The 18,831-nt window shown below is 42.5% G+C and overlaps 1 protein-coding gene across 1 annotated transcript in view; it reads left to right on the top strand.

The window, feature by feature from the left end:
• Positions 1-18,831, top strand: part of LOC145345358 (CUB and sushi domain-containing protein 1-like) — a 1,850,124-nt gene that overhangs the window by 1,534,207 nt on the left and 297,086 nt on the right. The window contains exons 34-36 of the mRNA XM_080193174.1: positions 9,936-10,060; positions 11,035-11,131; positions 13,054-13,158. Of these exons, the coding sequence (XP_080049300.1) occupies positions 9,936-10,060; positions 11,035-11,131; positions 13,054-13,158 (327 nt within the window). The remainder of the gene's footprint in view (positions 1-9,935; positions 10,061-11,034; positions 11,132-13,053; positions 13,159-18,831) is intronic.

The raw sequence follows: 18,831 nt of genomic DNA, 5'->3' as shown, positions 1-18,831 counted from the left end.
GAGGGGTACGGATCGCTCTCTGGTTTGTCGGGGGGGGGGAGCGGAGGCCAAATCATTGTCTGTGGTGGAGGGGGGAAGGAGGACGGCAGAGGGAGGCCAGATTGTTTTCTGGTGGGGGGGTTTGGGGCAGAGGGAAGCCAGATTGTTGTCTGGTAGGGGCGTGGGAGCAAAGGAGAGGCCATATTGTTGTCTGTTGGGGGAGGAGAGGGTGCAGAGGGAGGCCAGATTGTTTTCTGGTGGGGGCGGGGATCAGCTGCCACTCTGCGGGCAATTGGTGGGAAGGGGGAGGGGGCAGAGGGTCACAATGATTTTGCATAGCGGGGGTGGATGGGTAATGCGGACAGTTATGCTGTGGAGGTTTGGTGATGTCTGTGGGGGCCATCGCTCCTGGGCCACTTTATCCACTTTTTGTTGCCCGGGAGCGATGTGACGATGGCGCGATTTTCAATTTTTTTTTCTCACTGCGCATGCGCAGTTAAAAACTCTGATCATTTCAGGCCCACTGCGATCGATAAGCCCTGCCCACATCGCAATTCAGACTCCCGATTTGTTTTTTTCAAGCTAAGTGCATACGGGGGCACCTGAGAACAGATTTCCAAGTCGGATCTGAATTGCGCCCAGATTCAGCACTTCGAGTGAAAATGGTAAAATCGGGCCCTAAGTAGAAGAAGGTCAGTTTCATTCCAAAAGGGAACTCAAGAAAAGCTTATTTACTCAGAGTAGTTAGGATATTATGTTCGCTACCACAAGGATCCTTTGAGGTGGCTATCATCAGTGAATTTAAGGGAAGTTACATTAACAAACAAAGAATATGTTGATTGGGATTTGATAAGAGGGGATAGGTTTGAGCTTCTGTTGAACAATAGTACAGACAAGTTGGACCCAATGCCGGTGCCTGTTCTTTAAATATTGTCAATGAGCCAGTTTAGTTATGTGGTGAGATTGGAGAAGCTGGCATCCTTAAAAAGAGAAGGTTAAGTGCAGCCGTAACCAACATATTTGTAATTTTGAAGGGTATTGATCCAGCAAGTATAGAGAAACTGTTTCCCCTGCTAAATGAGTAAATAATCAGAGGTCATAGATTCAAAGATGTGAAAGGGAAATCAGAATATTTTACTCACAGAGGATGGGGAATGGACTATCTGAAAAGGGTGGTGAAAGCAGTTTCCAAAGGAGCTTTCAAAAGGCACTCGAAAATCTATAGTAAGGCAGTGTGGAAAGAATGGAAATATGAGACTAAATTGCACTGTGTTTGTACTGTTTTCTTATTCCAATTCATTTTGTTACTTTAAACATGAAGTACACAGACATCTGTTTTAATGATACAAAATCAGGTTCTTCAATGAATTCCTATCACATGATTCACCAACAGGGCTCAGGTCCATTGCACTGCACAGTTCAATATGATTATAACTTGCAATGGTTGATTCAAAAGTCTTATATTAATTCTGCCTTTGATCTCTACATTCCATGCATTGTATCACTGTAAATACAAGATATCAGATTAACAACACAGAGCCAGAAAGATGCACTTAGTACCTCTCATCTCTCTTCATTATTTATATATGTTCCACAGTTTCTCCCAAACACTTGATTGCTATAAACTCTGTAGTGAGGCCAACATCTCCCCAACCATCAGGACATAGATAAATGACATTCATACAGATCTTCAGTTCCTCATCCTTGCCTTAGGCCTGCTTCACATTGCTCCTGTTGAAAGCTGAGTTTCACTCATTGTGTGATGATCCCACAAACAGACAAATACGTTGTGGTTTAAGGGTAGTGTGGGCCCAGATTCACACACACAGCTCTTGCAAAGAGTGACTTCTTCCATGCTGTTAGATCCTACGATATATTTTACTTCTTTCATTCCTTTGTCCTTGATCTTTCATCTCCTTTTCGTTCCTCACATTTATACTGTTCTCTGGTAATTCTTACTCAGACCTATTTCTCTTTATGCTTGCTGCTCTCCCTTTCAACTGTATTTATAGTGTCCATGCCTCTTCCTCTCCTCCTTTTCTGTCTCCCATTCCTGTTTTGTTGCTCATCATGTACCTTTTTATATGTTAAAGGACTTTTCTTTCTAAGTTTTCATGGTGGCTTTCCCTCTTATCTGTATCTCTCTTTCTCATCCCACTGTTCTCATTGTTATCTGCTATGCTAATCCTTGCATCTCTTTATCTTGATTTGCCCTCCTGTTTTGTGTTGTTACTTTTTGTTGAAATTTAAAACAAAGGAACAAAATGCAGTTACATAACTCTATTTGTGACCTCAGGACAGCCTGTAAAGTACATTTTGAAATTTAGTCGCTGATGTAATGTAAGGAAGTGCAGCAGCCAATTGTGTACAGGCTCAGTTGACAGCAATGACAAAATGACCAAATAATCTGTTTTAGTGGTGCTCATTGAGCTGACTTTGTTTAAATAGTGCCATGAGATCCTTTACATTGACTGAAGAGGGCAGAAGAAGTCTCAATTTAACATCTCATTACATCTATCAATGCAGCACTTCCTCATGTAGTGCAAGACAAGGTGTTTCGCTCCAGGTGTGATTCTATTAATCCACTGGGAAGCTGTTATTAAAAGAAATGTTATCTAACAATACAGTTAGAATATAACAAAAAAAATTGATGAAATGTCAGTCTAGATTATGTTTTTGAGATTCCAAAGTGGAGCTTGAACCCACAACCTTCTGGCTCAGAGTTAGTCATACTAACACTAGGCAAAGACTGATACCCAAGGGTGTTACTCACAGTCTTTATGAATGTCTCAGATACCGGTACAGTTTACAGTGGAAACTAGACACATTTTGCATTACAAGACTGCCCAGTGAACAAGGCTGAGAAAGAGATGCTGTATCTGGGGCTATTCAAAAGTCAGATCTGTGCAAAATATGGCAGGGTAATTGAGACATTTATTCATTCACCTGGCATTGGCTCTTTTGAGAGGTGCATTGTCAATTTGGGTGTTAGGCTTTTGGAGCTGTTGCCTTCCAGAAATTGGACTTTATAAAAAAAATTGATTGTTTCGGCTTTTGACAAGAAGGAATTTCTATTGTTGTGTGCCACCGTGACATCCATCTCTTATTCGAGTCACAATGCAAGCACACAACCACTGTATCTTACAGGACCCTCTGGAAAGCTGCTCACCCTATTATATCCAGTGACAGGGACCAGATCAGAAATTCTGCGGTATTTTATCAAGGTAGCCTAGACCCCAAGTTTATTTGATTTTGGCATTAGTGAAAGCATAAGGTGTTTCGCTCCAGGTGTGATTCTATTAATCCACGAGGAAGCTGTTATTAAAACAAACTTTATTTAATAAGACAGTTAGAACATAACAAAAAGAGTTAGTGTCACTTTTACCCGTTGAAATACCTAAACGTGATGAGGTACAATTCTTAACAACTATCACTATAGTTCCAATTTAAGCAATATCCTTACAGATATATGTCCTTCTTCAGAGTCAGTTTGCCCAAAAAAAGCTATGTTCATGTGGGTGCTACATTTCCAGCCTTTAACCCCTGTGGACAGAGATCCAGACAGACACCTGCCTTCTGACTCTCATACAGCTGTCTCCAGAGAGAAGAAGATATCTTCAAACAACAGAACTTCAGAGAAACACCTGCTATTTTCTTGTAGCTCTCAGTCTCCAATTTCAAGTGGGAGACAGAGCAAATTCTTCTCTCTCCAGATAACAAGCAGCAACTGAGCTGGGTTTCTGTCTGTGAGCCTACCCCTGCTCAGTCACATGACCTTATTTGTCAATCAACCTTATCAAGCCTCTCTCTGAAAAATCCCAGGGGAGAACACTGAACTAACCACCCTACATTAGTCCAGATTAAAAATAGACATACCAACAAATTAGACCAAATATACCGTTGCTGTAACAACATGGGCTGTTGGATACAGACAAAGTGGCTCTGATAATAGAACAGATTGCTAAAAATGATCCTACACAAGAAACATGACATAAATATATGCCTTTAAGGCACAGTATCTTCACACACATTCCCCAACCAATTGTATTTTTCTGCATCCCAAATTCTCATTTTCCATTGCTATTAAAATGGGGTGAATAAAATAAATGAAACTATGGCAAATAAATTATATCTGCTTGTTGTAATCCAATTATTACCCAACCTCTAATCTTCTTTCAAGTAAAGACTATGTTTGTTTCCAAATGCCCACATCCAACACCACAGGAGATGAACTGATATTATAGCAGTGCATGTGTCTTATAACACAATAAAATTCTAGACTCCATGGATAAAATATATTCACAAATTGCAATATAGCAATAAACTGGATGAAGAATTTGCATACTTGAGTCATTGACCATACTTAATATTTTTTATTTTGATGGTGGTTGACAAAAGCTAAGAAAAAAGTTGTACGTTGCTACAGCATGGTATTTAACAGCACCTGCCATCAAACTTGCCCCTGCACCCTTTAGCTCCCAAAATCATTGGATGTTTGAGACTTGAGTAAACAAAGATATGTTCTTAACCTGTGTGATTTAAAGATTAGGAAATAAACTGTGGAAGGATGAAGACAGAAGGTGAGTTAAAGGAGCTGAATTCAATGTCAAATCAAATATTGAAATGAAGCGAGGAATCGGTTAGCTTGAGAGAAAAGAAGTAAAAAGGGAAAATAAGAAAAAGAAATCAAGGGTGGGATTTTCTGGCCCTTCCCACCAGTGGGACCTTGCTGTCCTGTCTAAGATGACCCTCCCATGGCAGGTTCTGTGGCTGCATAGCTGGTGGGCGAAGGGAATAGCCATTGACTTTGGTGGGATCGGTAGATACGGAAATCGCAGCCAAAGACAAAATTTGCATTTTTAAAATCTCCCTGAAAATATCACATCTGAATGAACGAAGCTGCTTGGTTGTATTATTTAATTTCCAGTGTTAGAGATGTTGGTTAGCAGCAATAAACATTTATCACATTGTTAAGATGACACTTGAAATTATAAACCTCAAAACATAGAAATCATAGAATCGAACCCCTACAGTGCAGAAGGAAGCCATTGAACCATCGAACTTGCACCACAACAATCCCACCCAAGCCCTATCCCCATAACCCCAAGTATTTATCCTGCTAAACCCCTGACTCTCAGGGCCCTATTTTACCATTTTGATTCTAAGCGCTGGGCGGACTTCAATCTGGGAGTATTTCAGATCCAACTTTCAGACCCAGTCAGAGGTGCCCCCATATACACTCTGCCTGCAAAAACATCAATGAGTCCGAATCATGCTTCAAAAGCCTGTGGGTGGGACTAAATGTGCCCAAAACCCTGCAGCTCCAACTGCCATGCGCAAAAAAAGACTGATAGAATGCCACTCCCCTGCCACATCCCTCCCAGGCTGGATAATGCCTCCCCCTGGACCCCACAGACATTGCCCCACCCTCCCCAACATTACTGATCTCCTTATCCCCCTCACTCCCTCTGTCACCCAGATCCATCACAGGCCTTTTCCCCTTTTCCTCCCACTGATCTCAAGTAGAGTGGCAATGGAACTCTTTCGCCCTCACTGCTCTCAAGCAGAATGGTAATGGACCCCCCCCCACCCCCCCGTGCCGGCGTTGGACTGGGGTAAACACTGTAAAAAGTCTGACAACACCAGGTTTTAGTCCAACCAAATTATTTGATAGTTTGGGTTTACTATCAAATAAATCGGTTGGGCTAAAACCTGGTGTTGTCAGACTTTTTACTCAGGCAGAATGACAGCAGACCCACGTCTTCCCCTTCACTGATCTCAAGCAGAGCAGAGTGACAATGGACCTCCCCCTCCCATTCACTGATCTCAAACAGAGTGGCAGTGAAACCCCCTTCCCCTCCACTGATCTCGGGCAGGTTGGCAGCGGACACCCTATCACCCTCACTGATCACAGGCAGAGTGGCAGCAGACTGCCCTGGGTCCCTCCATCCCTCACCAGAGATCTCAAGCAGAGGGGCAGCGGATGCAAATGCATTTAACTGGCTGTCATTGCCTGTTTTTGTCATGGTCCTGATTGCAACCATTTTTCACTCAAAGGGTGGTGAATCTCTGGAATTCTCTGCCTGTATATTTAAGACATGGGTAGATAGGTTTTTGACAGACAAGGGGATTAAGGGTTTTGGGGAGAAAGCGGGAAAGTGGAACTGAGCCACTTCAGATCAGCCATGATCTTATTGAATGGCGGGGCCGGCTCGAAGGGCTAGATGGCCGAGTCCTGCTCCTATTTCTTAGGTTCTTATGTTCTTGAGGGGGAATCAGTGTGGAGGCAGGCGCAGGTCACACTACTTGCCTCACACCAAAATTTGCCAAGTTTTCGTGTCCAAAAGCAGGTGCAACGCAATGGTAAATTCTTGCCCTCAGGGTCAATTTAGAATGGCCACCTGCTCATCTTTGGACTGTGGGAGGAAATCGAAGCACCTGGAGGAAACCAATGCAGACATGGAGAACTCCAAATCGTCACCCAAGGCCGAAATTGAACTCAGGTACCTAGTGCTGCGATGCAGCAGTGCTAACCACTCAAATTATCTGTGGTGGGTTCAGTTCAGAAATATCAGAGGAATCCAATAACTTCACAGCAATGTTGAGGCACGCAGTAAAAAAAAAGTTATTTTGCAAAGGTCATGATGGTTCAGCTTAAGTGAGTTTGAAGCTGTTACGTCACATAAGCTTCAATAATGGTGAGCTCACGTTGCTGCCAAATTCAGGCCCATTGTTTGTGCTGCATTGGGTGTGATTTGATGTGTTTGAAAAATAAAGCAGAACGCTTGGTATACGGACCCCATCTTATCCAGCCACACAGATTGAAATTTGGCATCGGTCGACAAGGTGAAGGAGCAGATTTTAGAGGATGTTTGGGAACAAGTCATGCTCTGGTACATTCAGACAAGTGAGTGATATTACTGATGTTGGTCACCCTGTATCTGTTGAGTTTGAACAGACAGCATACCCCTGTGAGCTGGTAATGGAGTAAGTTGGGAACTGTTCGATATGATTACACCTTCCAATCTTCTAAACTCGAGAAAGTATAAACCACATTAATGTTTCAAATTCCAGCATCCGCAGTAATTTGCTTTTACCGCATTAATGGAAACTCTTTTGGAGCTCTGTCAAATGGGCATTTGGACTTGAAACTTTAACTCTGTTTCTCTCTACAACTTCTGTCAGACCTGCTGATTTTATCCAGTGTTTTCTGTTTTTAGTATTGAAGTATAACTTCCAACATTTTGTGTTCCAGTTCAAGGGAGAGGAAACCCAAAACTCCATTGGTCTTTCTGATTTTTGTTTGTTTATAACGGTGTAGTATCTTTTTATGTGCAAGGGCATCTAAATTGCATTGCTCTTCTACATTTCTGAGCCTCTCTCCATGCAGAAAGTATTTCGATTTGTCTTTCTCGGATCTAAATTGGATATTTCACATTTCACCACTTTGAATTCCATCTATCATAGTTTTTTCTTACTCACTTAGTTTATCTCAGACAGACCTCAAGAAAACATGTACAAATCTAACCTCAAGTGATTAAATGGTCTGTTTCATTTTATTTAATGATTAAGTGGTACGTTTCAAATTTGTTTCTAGTTCTAAAAATAAAATCTATCTCTGCTTAATTCAGATATTTGTGGGTGGTATAATTGTAAGAATTGGGAACAATTGTCCTATTGAATACTATTGGAAGAAAGAAAAAGTTTGTGTGCACAAAATCGAATCAATATATAAATAGGATTGAGGCAAAATAGATCAGAAAACAGAAACCTGCCAGGACTGGAAACTTTAAATAAAATTGGAAAACAACTGCAAATGCTTGGAAACTCAGTCAGCATGTGTGAGGGGAAAAATAAGAGATAGTATGATTAACAGTTCTGATTTTTATATATGTATTGCTGATCCTTTCTGATCTTCCAGCACCTTCTGCTCAGAAATTTTTAGTTTTTATTGAATTGTCCATGGATTGTGAGTTTTGCAGACAAAAAGAGCATTTATTGCCCATCCCTAATTCCTCCAAGAGCTCCAAGGAGCTCCAGGTGTGAAACAGATTCTGCCTGACACCAGCACAAGAAAAAAACCAACTGATCAAATACTATGCAGAGTACAGTGGTCCCTAGGCCACAGAGCCATGAGAATATCATTGATGCAATTCAGTGGGTCGAATTCAGTGGAATCACAATGACTTTGAGTTTTGTTTAATTACCACAGGAGTTTGCTGGGTAGTCTGAGCGTGTTTTAACTAGTGACTGGTTGGAGATTGTTTCCATTTTACCAAGTTAAAATATGTAAATTTTACCGAGTCTATCTTCCTTTTTCTAGTTCAGTGGGGGTGATTTGAGCCTGCGCTCTCCGTCTTCGGAAATAGTAGCCCGCTCAAAGCCCAGAGAGACTCAGAAAGCGTGATTTGCGCTGGCGAATATCCAAGTTCAATTTTCCAATCCCTTTGTCTGCAGAGTAGCATGAAACATGTCACGGGATCCAGGAAGCTCACTTTAATAGATTTGCATATCATTAGCAAGCATTGTCTCTGGGACTTCCACCCCCTTCCCCTCACTGGATATTCAGCAGACAACAGCGTGACACCACGCCACCGTTTGCAACAGGATTACCTAGACGTGAACCTGTCTTGGGGATCTCCCTGGAGGTTGGGGGGAGAGGGACATGGCCAGGCATTGGCCTGGCAATGCCCTCAGACAATGCCTCTTGGCGCAGGTTGGAAGTGCCATGGTGGCACTATGCCCAAGCCAACCTGACAGTTTCAGTCTTTGCGAAGGGGTGGCCCCCAGTGGGAATCTCATGGAGTGGGGGGAGATGGTGTTTCAGTCACATTTGTTTGTGGGCTGGGAGTGGATGGAGAAGCAGGGGATGCTGGGTGATGACCATTTGGGAATGAGGAGGAGGGGTCGGATTGGATGGGTGCCAGCCTTGCCTGTGGGTGGGGGAAGGGGCTGATGATCGGGTGAGGAAGAGAGTCAATGATTTGGAGGAATGGAAAGGAAGGAGCAATAATCAGGGGGTGAATGATTGAGAGGAAGTGGGGGGGGGTGGGGAAGATAAGTGCTGACTCCAATCAGAGTTGGGGAGAAGAATCCCTAAGATCTCTATAGTGAGCTGGAGGGGAGGTTTATTTCTCTTAACTTCAGTGCACCCTTTAAAAATGACGCTCTGATCCCAGTACAGTAGGGTTTTGCTGGCATGTTGAGGTCCTCCATGATGGCATGAAACACACCCCCTTGAAATTTAGGCAGATCTGGAAGGAAAATTGGCATGTTTCTCTGGAGAGGAAACCAAGGAGTTTCTCTGGAGAGGAACACACTGATTTTCTTGCTGGAAACAACACTCTAGCATTGTTTGGTAAGATACTTGTTTGAGTTCTTACTCAAGAGAGTTTGAAAGCAATTTTGCTCAATATTCTTGAGTTACTACAGTGGAGCACACTTGTCATGCCTCCAGACTTGGGTGCAGCTGAACCCAGGTCTGATGTGTATTTGTGAGTAATATTGTCCCCTTGAATGAAGCAAGTTCCTGATGCCCAGTTTGAACTTTTGTTTTAATATAGACGCCTCTGTGCTACATTCAAATGGCAATTAAAGCAAGAATTGCTAATAGATATTTGAATTTGGGGCTCTCTAATAAGGTGACTTCAGAACAGATCAACAGCCAAATTGTTTTTCTAAAAATAGTGAAAGTGCTCTTCCAAATTTCATTTGCAGGGCACGGTAACCTGGTTGTACTGGTTCTGAAGCAAATGTCTGGTGGTACTGTGTGTTTATGTTTGGAGGTTGGCCATATTGGGCCCGATGAGTGGATGGATGTCCCACTTCCATTGTAATTTTGACCATGCACTGTCTACGTTTCCAAGCTCAGCTCTTCAAAATGTAGGCAGCAACACTTCGATTCATCAGCAGTGAAGTGTAAAGGCATCATCTTCAGAGCTCTTCTTTTTTTTCAGTACCTTGCCACGGAAATCTGACGGAAAGAAGAGGCACCATCCTCTCGCCAGGCTACCCAGAGCCATATGGTAACAGCTTGAACTGTGTGTGGAAAATCACGGTAACCGAGGGAGCAGGTATTCAGGCAAGTTGTTTATATGCAGAAAGAACACCTTACTATTTAAGTTCGCGAGACGCTGCAGCCACCTATCTAATTTGACACTCCTTTCAGATAGCATGGTGATATCATTCCTTTCTTCTTATTAGCTTTAGATCTGTTGATTTTAATTAGAGAAGTAAACTGACAAAAGCAAAGTTGGATCTGAATTATAAAAGTAATACTTTATAGAATTGCATGACTTGGAATGTGATGGTTGAGCTGTAGCTTTTTTTATTTTATCAAATATAAATGTTAGGGTGACAACATAGCTGCACTGGCCAATATTATTGTAACAATAAGATTAATCAATCATGTGTAAAATATATCCCTGACCTGTAGGCAATCTGTAACTATTTCAGGGTTTCTCTGTCATCCCGGTGGTGTTTTTCTTGGCAGTGGGAGGCGGCACACCGTTAGCAGGCGGCAGGATCTTCTGGTCCTGCTGCTGTCACTGAGATTTCCATTGATTCTGCCCTGCGCTGTGGGGAAACAAATGATATGGGTGTGCTATTAGCTGGACCAAAAGTTCCTGCCAAAGTGAAAAGCCAGAAGATTGCGCCCCAGGTTTAGTAATGACAGAGAAGGAAGTCCTTCCAACTGCTGCAAATAAAGTAACGGGACAGGATTTTCCAACCATCCCTCTCCAAGGGATGTGTTTTTTTGGCACCAGAAGCATTGCATCATTGGCTGCTTGCAGGATCATTTGGTCCCGCCGAGATCTGTGGCATTCTGTATGAATCACCCGCCCCACTGCAAGGTATCTGGCCACAGGGGGTCACAGGATGGAAGATGCTGCTGGTAGGAAAGGCTGGAAAATCCTGCCCACAATTTGATTTGCAGCGTGCAAGATTATTTATCATTTTGCCCAATATACTTAGTCAGACTTAACTGCAGTGATCTAATGACACTATGCATAACATTGAATTTTATTGCAATTAAATACTGATTTTATTGAATAGATTCAAGTGATAACCTTTGCCACAGAACATAACTGGGACTCCTTGGAGATATATGACGGTGGAGATGCAACTGCGCCAAGGCTTGGGAGTTTCTCAGGTAAAAAATTAATACCACTAATGTCAAGATGCACTTTTATTAGTGAACATAAAAGGTATTTATTCATAAGAATTGTACAGCAGCCTCATGGCTGTAGCTAGCTCTCAAAATGCCTCTACTGAGGGGACTTTCTCACCATGGGGTGTTTCCACACACTCAGTCTTGATTAGTCACCCAGGCCATGTGACCCTTACTCTGCTGTGTTGCCCTTAAAGGGACAATCATCACATATATCTTTGCGTTGTTTTAATCAAAAGAAATAATGTTATTCATTCTTCCTCTTGACTGATTGCAACAGGAGCATTTTATGCAGCCTTGCTGGAAATCTTTTCCAGACACATAGAGCTTTCAGTTGTCCACTTAACTCTCTCAATTTGATTGGTACCTCATGAAATTGCCTCCATTATGTCAGGTAAACCAAATGAAGAGAGTAGTGGTGGCAAGCTGTGTTTTGAAGCCCCTGAAGTCCTTCTCCTTCCTGTTAGCCCTTACAAATAACTCACCTTTGGGCTGTTCTTCAGCTAGGTTGCCACCCAGCGCTGGCTGGAGAATGCACACCCCGCATTCTGTCCGTGTCAGACTAAAGATAACAATCGGGGTCTTACATTGGTCATAACAACCCTAACTTGCATTTTAAATCATGTTATCATCTGACTCACCAGGCCAATTTGGCCCCTCATCTGAAGGCATGACCACAGTAGTGATAGGGGCACTAGTTCATTGCCCGCCATTTTTAGGGTGCTACCATTCTCTTTCTGCGCTGGTATTATACTCCAGCTGTTTGCTCAACTAATTGTAAAGGAAATGGCAACTTGAAGTATTTGAAACAAACCAACCTCATTTACCTTAAACCCTGGATAACATCAGTTTTTGATTTTATATGTTCTGATTAAAAATGTTATTTATTTATTCCCTAACATGGCATGGGCGGGGAAGGGTGCATTGTGACTGGACAGAGGATAATGGAACAAAAGGAAATCTTTCCACCTCAACCTAGGCAAAACAAATTTCATAAACGCAGACAGCATTTATCCACCTCAAAAATAGTTGGAGTAGTGCAACCGGCAGGAAAAACAAGGAAGCCACCAGTCCCAAAGGTGGCTTTTCCCACCATGTTGTTCTGAAGTGAGCCTGCCCTGCTAGCAATTTCAGTTGTAAAAGGCCCCCAAAAGAATAGAAACCTCCCTCCTGATCAAACATTCACCCTTCCCCAGCAACACCACCCCCAACAGAACGCTTCCACTCTGCATGGAACAGTCCTCCTCCCCCAAAGAAACACCAACCGCCCCTTGTCACTGCCCAGGCATGATCCTCTTCCCTGAATTCCCCTGGTGGGTTCTGCCTGTCTGCTACACGCTGTGAGATACGTGTTGTAATTCACATGGGTGTGTCCTCATGCCGATTTGAATGGACAATCCCACGGTGGATGGGGTGGGTTAACAGCTGTGAATGCCAGATTATTACATTTAAGTGGTTTCCGATGGTCAACGTCAGGATTCCCATTTTGTCATTGGTGGGAAAAATCAGAGTGGGAAATCCTATTCCTGCCACTGAACACACAATACCTAAAATGGGAGCACAAACTCTCCCCCCGCCCCCGACCCTCCCTTGGTGTGAAGTTGACATACAAGGATAGTGAGCATTATCTACTAAAGTCACCAGCAACGAAATGTCATAAAATAGAGGACAAGGGTGCAATGTTTTCCCCATTTATTCCTCAATCTATTAAAAAAAAACAGTCTGTCCTATTCTGTTGCTAGTATTGGGAACTTGGCTGCTAAAAAGAGATAAGGAATATGATCGGTTGAGTGACTCTCAATAATTTTGAATTATCAGTACAGCTCTTTTTATGGAAGGAGCCAAGTAAGATGTAATTCTTTATAATATTGTTGGATTGAAAGAAGATTTTCATTTCTTTTCAGGTACCACAGTTCCTGCCTTGTTGAACAGCACCTCCAATCAGCTCTACCTACACTTCCATTCTGATATAAGCGTGGCAGCAGCTGGCTACCACTTGGAATACAAAAGTAAGTAGAGCATAGCTTTTGTGCTGACATATACCAAGAAGGTTAGTGTTTTGTTATGTGATTTATAACATTTTAAACCAATTGGATTTTAGTTATGTATATGTCATGGTACATTTTGACTCCTTACAGTACGACACTTTTTTTGCATCGGGTCATTGAATTTTGTTGTCATGTTGCACGTTTTTACACCTTGCAATATTGCCAGAGCTTTTCATAGACTTGGAAGCACAATGGGGGGTAGCTCTTATTCAGCCACTTCAGGAACATAGTATGAATCCCTGACAGCCTTTCTTGCTGGTTCTCGAGTCACATGATTTGAGTTTGAGGTAATCTCAACAGTTCCTGATAAAATTGGGAACAAATTGACATGGAATTGTCAATGTTTACAGTTTGAGTACCAATGAGTGATGTGGGTTATGGAAATTCAATGAGGAGGCACTGGTATTGACACTGGACCAGTGATCCAGAGACGCAGAGCAAGGTCTGACGAACCGGGTTCAAATCCTACAATGGCAGATGGTGAAATTTGAACTCATTAAAAATCTGGAATTAAGAATCTACTAATGACTGTGAAACCATTGCCGATTGTCTTAAAAACCCATCTGGTTCACTCATGTTCTTTAGGGAAGGATTTCTGCCCTCCTTAGCTGGTCTGGCCTACATGTGACTCCAGATCCACAGCAGTGTGGTTGACTCTAAACTGCCTCTGAAGTGCAGAGTGGTAATAAATGCTGGCTCAGCTGTAGTGCTGCAGAATGAATAAAAACAAACGCACTTCTGTGGTAAAGAGTAAGCATCTTTATAGGTAATACTGGTGTAATGAGATTTCCATAGTGAGGGGAGTTTGGAACAAAGTTATGGGGAATTTGAATGGGAGGTGGCTGAGTTGCAACTGTTGAAGATGCTTGATGGAAATGGGGCCAGTAGAGTGGTTTGGCCTCCCAGTATTTCCATGGTTCTCACAATAAAATCCCAGGAACCTGGATACTAATAAGCTAAGTGTCCATAGGCTGTATGTGGAACCCAACAGACATTCTGGCCAAGATGGGTGCAAGCCAGTTTAATGGAATGGATGCTCTGATTTCTTTAGGAAGCATTCTCTCAGTCTCTTGCTTCCCCCTCACCATATTTCCAAGCACCACATCTTCCTTATAGCTGCTCTGCTCATCCCAAGGGAAAAATAACCTGTTCCCGCAACAATGACATCTGTAAACCTGATGCCAGGGGGAAAAATGTAAAGCTGAGAGCTGTCCAGTATTTTTGTTTAATTGAGGTGATACGTGACAAAACATTGCTGTCTGAAAATGAACAACTTCTTTGAATGCAATTAGCACATTTTGTCTGATTGCATCTTGCCATTGAGTTTTGCAGTTATTAAACAAGCTGATATTGAAGGAAGTTATTCATAGCAACTTAAGTACCCAGTGGATCTCATTAGCACACAATTTAGTTTGGTTTCATTAGAATAAATTTGATATAATGACAGCAAGTAAGTATGTAATAATAGCTGCAAAGCTTGGTGTCATTATTCTCCTATTAAATACTGCATGAAACTCATATTTTTTCAATAGAAATTATAGGTTTAAATAATAAATGATATTGCACTATATTTATCCAGCAATTGTGGCTCAGTTGGCTGGATGGCTGGTTTGTGATGCAGAACGACACTAACAGTGTGGGTTCAATTCCTTTACCAGCTGAGGGTATTTAACCTTCAGGTTAAATTGCCACTAGTCAATTCTTGCCCTTATAGTGAGAGCAGCCTATGGTTACCCAGAACCACAGTGACTTTGCCCTTCTTATAGTTGACAATGGATTGAAGGATGATGGGGAGAAGGCAGGGAAATGGGGATGAGAGGCGTATCAGCCATGATCGAATGGCGGATTGGACTCGATGAGCTGAATGGCCTAATTCTGCTCCTGTATCTTATGAATTGTGTGCATGTTTTCTGTGGCTATCTTTGTTGACTGCTGAATATTTAAAATGTGTTGCGCATTTTATTGGAGGTGAGGGTAGTTTGAGCAATATTTTAAATGTCACAAGTATCTGACAGTGTGACATGCGCTTTACTTTAAAGCTGCAGGTTAAGTTGATGTAATCAATGCCAAGTCATGCTGAAGTTGCTTGTTGATAGATGTGAGGCTTATATTTTCTTGTGTGCTTTAGACCTTCAATCAAAGTTTGAACCTTGCCCTCCTCATACTCTCTTCTGAAGAATCAAATTTACAAAGGAATTGTTTATTGTTCTGTCTGTTTGAAAGAAAATAAACGGGATAGAAGCAAAAGTATATCAGACTTTGAAAGATTTAAGAATATTTTCGCAGACTCAGAGCACGAATCACAGAATCAGACAAATGTTCGGTGCTTCCTCTCAATTCACAGCAGCTGACATTTGCGTGAACTGAAACGTTACTGTTTGACTGTGCTGGTGATCATCGCAAGCCTGCTTGCAACTTTAAACAATTATTCAGTGGCTCCCATGCTGGATCTTGCCGCCATCTCACCATTGTCCTGTGAACAGTGTGGCTCGTCCATTTGCAACCACACTAACATGTGATTAGGCTGACTTGGCAATATGCCATCTTATTGTTTTATTTGCATTTTATTGCTTTCATTTTTATTACTTGAAACTACATTTTTTGCCTTGTACCACTTTTATTTCAAATCAATCGTATCTTGGTTCCAAGCGCTAGGTTGGATTTTCCTTTGGAGCCAGAAATCCTATGTTGAGAGAAGTTACAGGTTCCAAGCCCCGCACTGAATCAGACACCGTCACCCAACATGCTTTTGGAGGGGATGGCCAATTAATCACCAGAGGGTGCACTCACTATCTAACTAAGGACAGCAGTCTGTCTCATGATGTGCAGGTCCAACTGGGAGGCCCTCGAGCTCGCAGGCATTCACGCAGTATTTTTAAAATTATTACAAAATAGATCACCCATCATCAAAATAGATCATCGTTGTGGAGTGAGAATCCCTCCACACAGTGGATAGTTGGCACAGCTATGGCAATCTATCCATCAGTAGCATGGGGTGTGTTTGAAATGTCCCTGGAGCACTGCCATTTAATATGTGTTAAACGCCTCCCCCTTGTTTCAGCCTCAGTGGGGCATTCGCAAGATGCCTGGACAATTTTAAGTCCCTTAGTGACATGGCTAGACTGCCTATTGCTTGCAGTTGGGAGTCATTTCTCCGCTGACCTGGCGTTTTTGAAAATGACTCAAGGACGAGAGAGAGTGCTAACCAGCAGTAGGCAACTCAGGGCCTTCCTTCTCCAGTTCCACCCACGTCCGGCTTTGAAAATCCAGTCTCTCTTTCACCTGTAGGTGGAATATTTTTCTCAGGACATCTATCGAAGAAAAGAACAATGCTTGGGACAAAGATAAATACAACTGTGCTTGATGCATTCTTTATGCATCCAGCTTTACATCAGGATCCACATTTGCTATCCAGTGCAATACTTGGTCACATCGCTATGGGATCTTGCAGAAAACTGACTCCAAATTGGACTGCCTCTTTTAACTGTTGTGCATTGATATTTGTCCACTGGATCTTTCAAAAGCATTTGGCTCCGGACTTTATTGCAAACTTGAACCAAACATAGAAAAAGGAGCTGAATTTCCAGGCGAGGTGAAAATGCTCTTGACATCAAGGCAGCATTTGACCAACTGTGACATCGGAAAATTCGAGCAAAATTGAAATCAATGCGAATTGGGAAGAAAACTCTTCACTGTTAGAGGATTTACTCAGAAAGAAGGAAGAAGGTTGCAGTTGTTGGAGACCAATCGTCTCAGCTGCAGGACATCTCCATAGGATTTTCTCAGGGTAGTGTGCTAGGTCCAATCACCTTCAACTCTTCATCAAATGACCTTCCTTCCATCATAAGATCAGATATGGAGATGTTTGCTGATGATTCCATGGCATTTGTCCTATTTATAATTCCTCAAATCCTGAAGCAGTCCACCCCCACATGCAGCAAGATCCAAACAACATTTGAATTTGGGCTCATGTGGCAATCGCAATTCTCAAATACCAAGCAATGACCATCTCCAACAAGAAAGAAGCAAACCGTTTCCTCTTGACGTTCAACAGTATTCCCATTTCGACAGCACTCATCATCCAAATCTTGAGGGTCACCATTCACCAAAAACGTAACTGGACCAACCAATAAATGCGGCAGCTACCTGTAGAAGTCAGAAGCTTGGAATTAACTCATCTCCTGACTCCCCAGAGCTCGCCTACCATCTACAAGGCAGCTGTCAGGAGTGTGATGGAATACTTTCCATTTACCTGGATGTGGTAGCCCCAGTAATGCTCGAGGCGCAACACAGTTCAGGACAAAGCAGTCTGCTTGATTGGCACACCATTCACCATCTTAAACATGCTATTCCTTCACCACTGACACATAGCGGCAGCAGTGTGTACCATCTACAAACAGCACTCTTGCAACTCATCAAACCTCTTTTGACAGCACTCTCTACGTCCATCATCTCTTTTCACTTGAAGGAGAAGAGCAACAAGCGTTTTGAAACACCAGCACCTGCAATTTCTCCTCCAAGTTATAAACTCCTGGAACTACCTCCCTAACAGAACAGTGGACATATTTACACCATAGTTCAAAAAGGCAGTTCACCACCTTCTTAAGGGCAAAAAGTCAATAAATGCTATGCCCATATCCTTTGAGCAAGTAAAGTAAATAAAATAAATGATATATGGCAAATCATATTGTGTTAAGTGAGATGACTACACATGCACCAAACAAGGAGTTAGGCATATGCAGCTGGTATATCAAACGTCTATAATTTAGAGACTGATAAACAATCGCTGGAATATGGCAACTTGGGGATTTTCACAGCAGCTTCATTTCAGTGTTACTGTAAGCCTATTTGTGACACTAATAAATAAATGTGGCAGCATCCCCGCCTTGCCAGCTATCAAACCGATCTGGGCCTGAAACAATCTTCACAGTTGTAGATAGAGCTTATATCCTGTTTTAAAAACGGATATCTATTTATTTCACTTTTGGAGTTTTCCTGCCCCCAGCCCCCCTGCTAATTTTTGTAATAGCTGGAACCTATGTAAAGGTTACCTCCCCAGAAGGAAAAAAATAGGTAGAAGGGAAATTAAGAACACAGTGGTCTGGTCTGAACTACTTTTTCCTTCTGCATCCCACGCACACCTTCACTGCCACTGCCCTATACACCACCACCACCCACCCTTACTGGAATTTTCCAGCCAGGCCTCACCCTAGCAAGATCATGGCTTCCCTTGGAGACCTCACTACTCCTCTTCAGAAGATGCTCCCTGGTCCTAGCAGTGGACAATGGTCTCATCCGTTTGATTGGATAGCAACTTTCAGAAAGTGGGACTTCCTCTCACTCTCTCAGATGGGGCCGAAGTCTTGCCCAAAGCCAATTTAAGGCCCAAGAGCTGTAATATTTTTGCAAGGTGAAGGCCAAGTCCAGGCGAGCTAACCCCTGACATTTACATTGCTCAGGGGTGTGGGAGAGAGGATCCTATCCCCTGTGTAAAATTCAGTCCAGTTTAAATGTATTCTCTTGCCTTTAAATGTACACTTCCTTCCAAATTTGATCTGTTGCCTTATCCTTAGAAGAACTCCCTCTTTAAACGAGTTGTTGCCTCAAGGCTGACACTGTGCTGGAAAACTTTTG

Source organism: Carcharhinus amblyrhynchos, chromosome 7 (assembly GCF_965287045.1).
Source record: "Carcharhinus amblyrhynchos chromosome 7, sCarAmb.v2.hapA, whole genome shotgun sequence".
NCBI lineage: Eukaryota > Metazoa > Chordata > Chondrichthyes > Carcharhiniformes > Carcharhinidae > Carcharhinus > Carcharhinus amblyrhynchos.
This window is presented reverse-complemented; position numbering and strand designations above follow the sequence as displayed.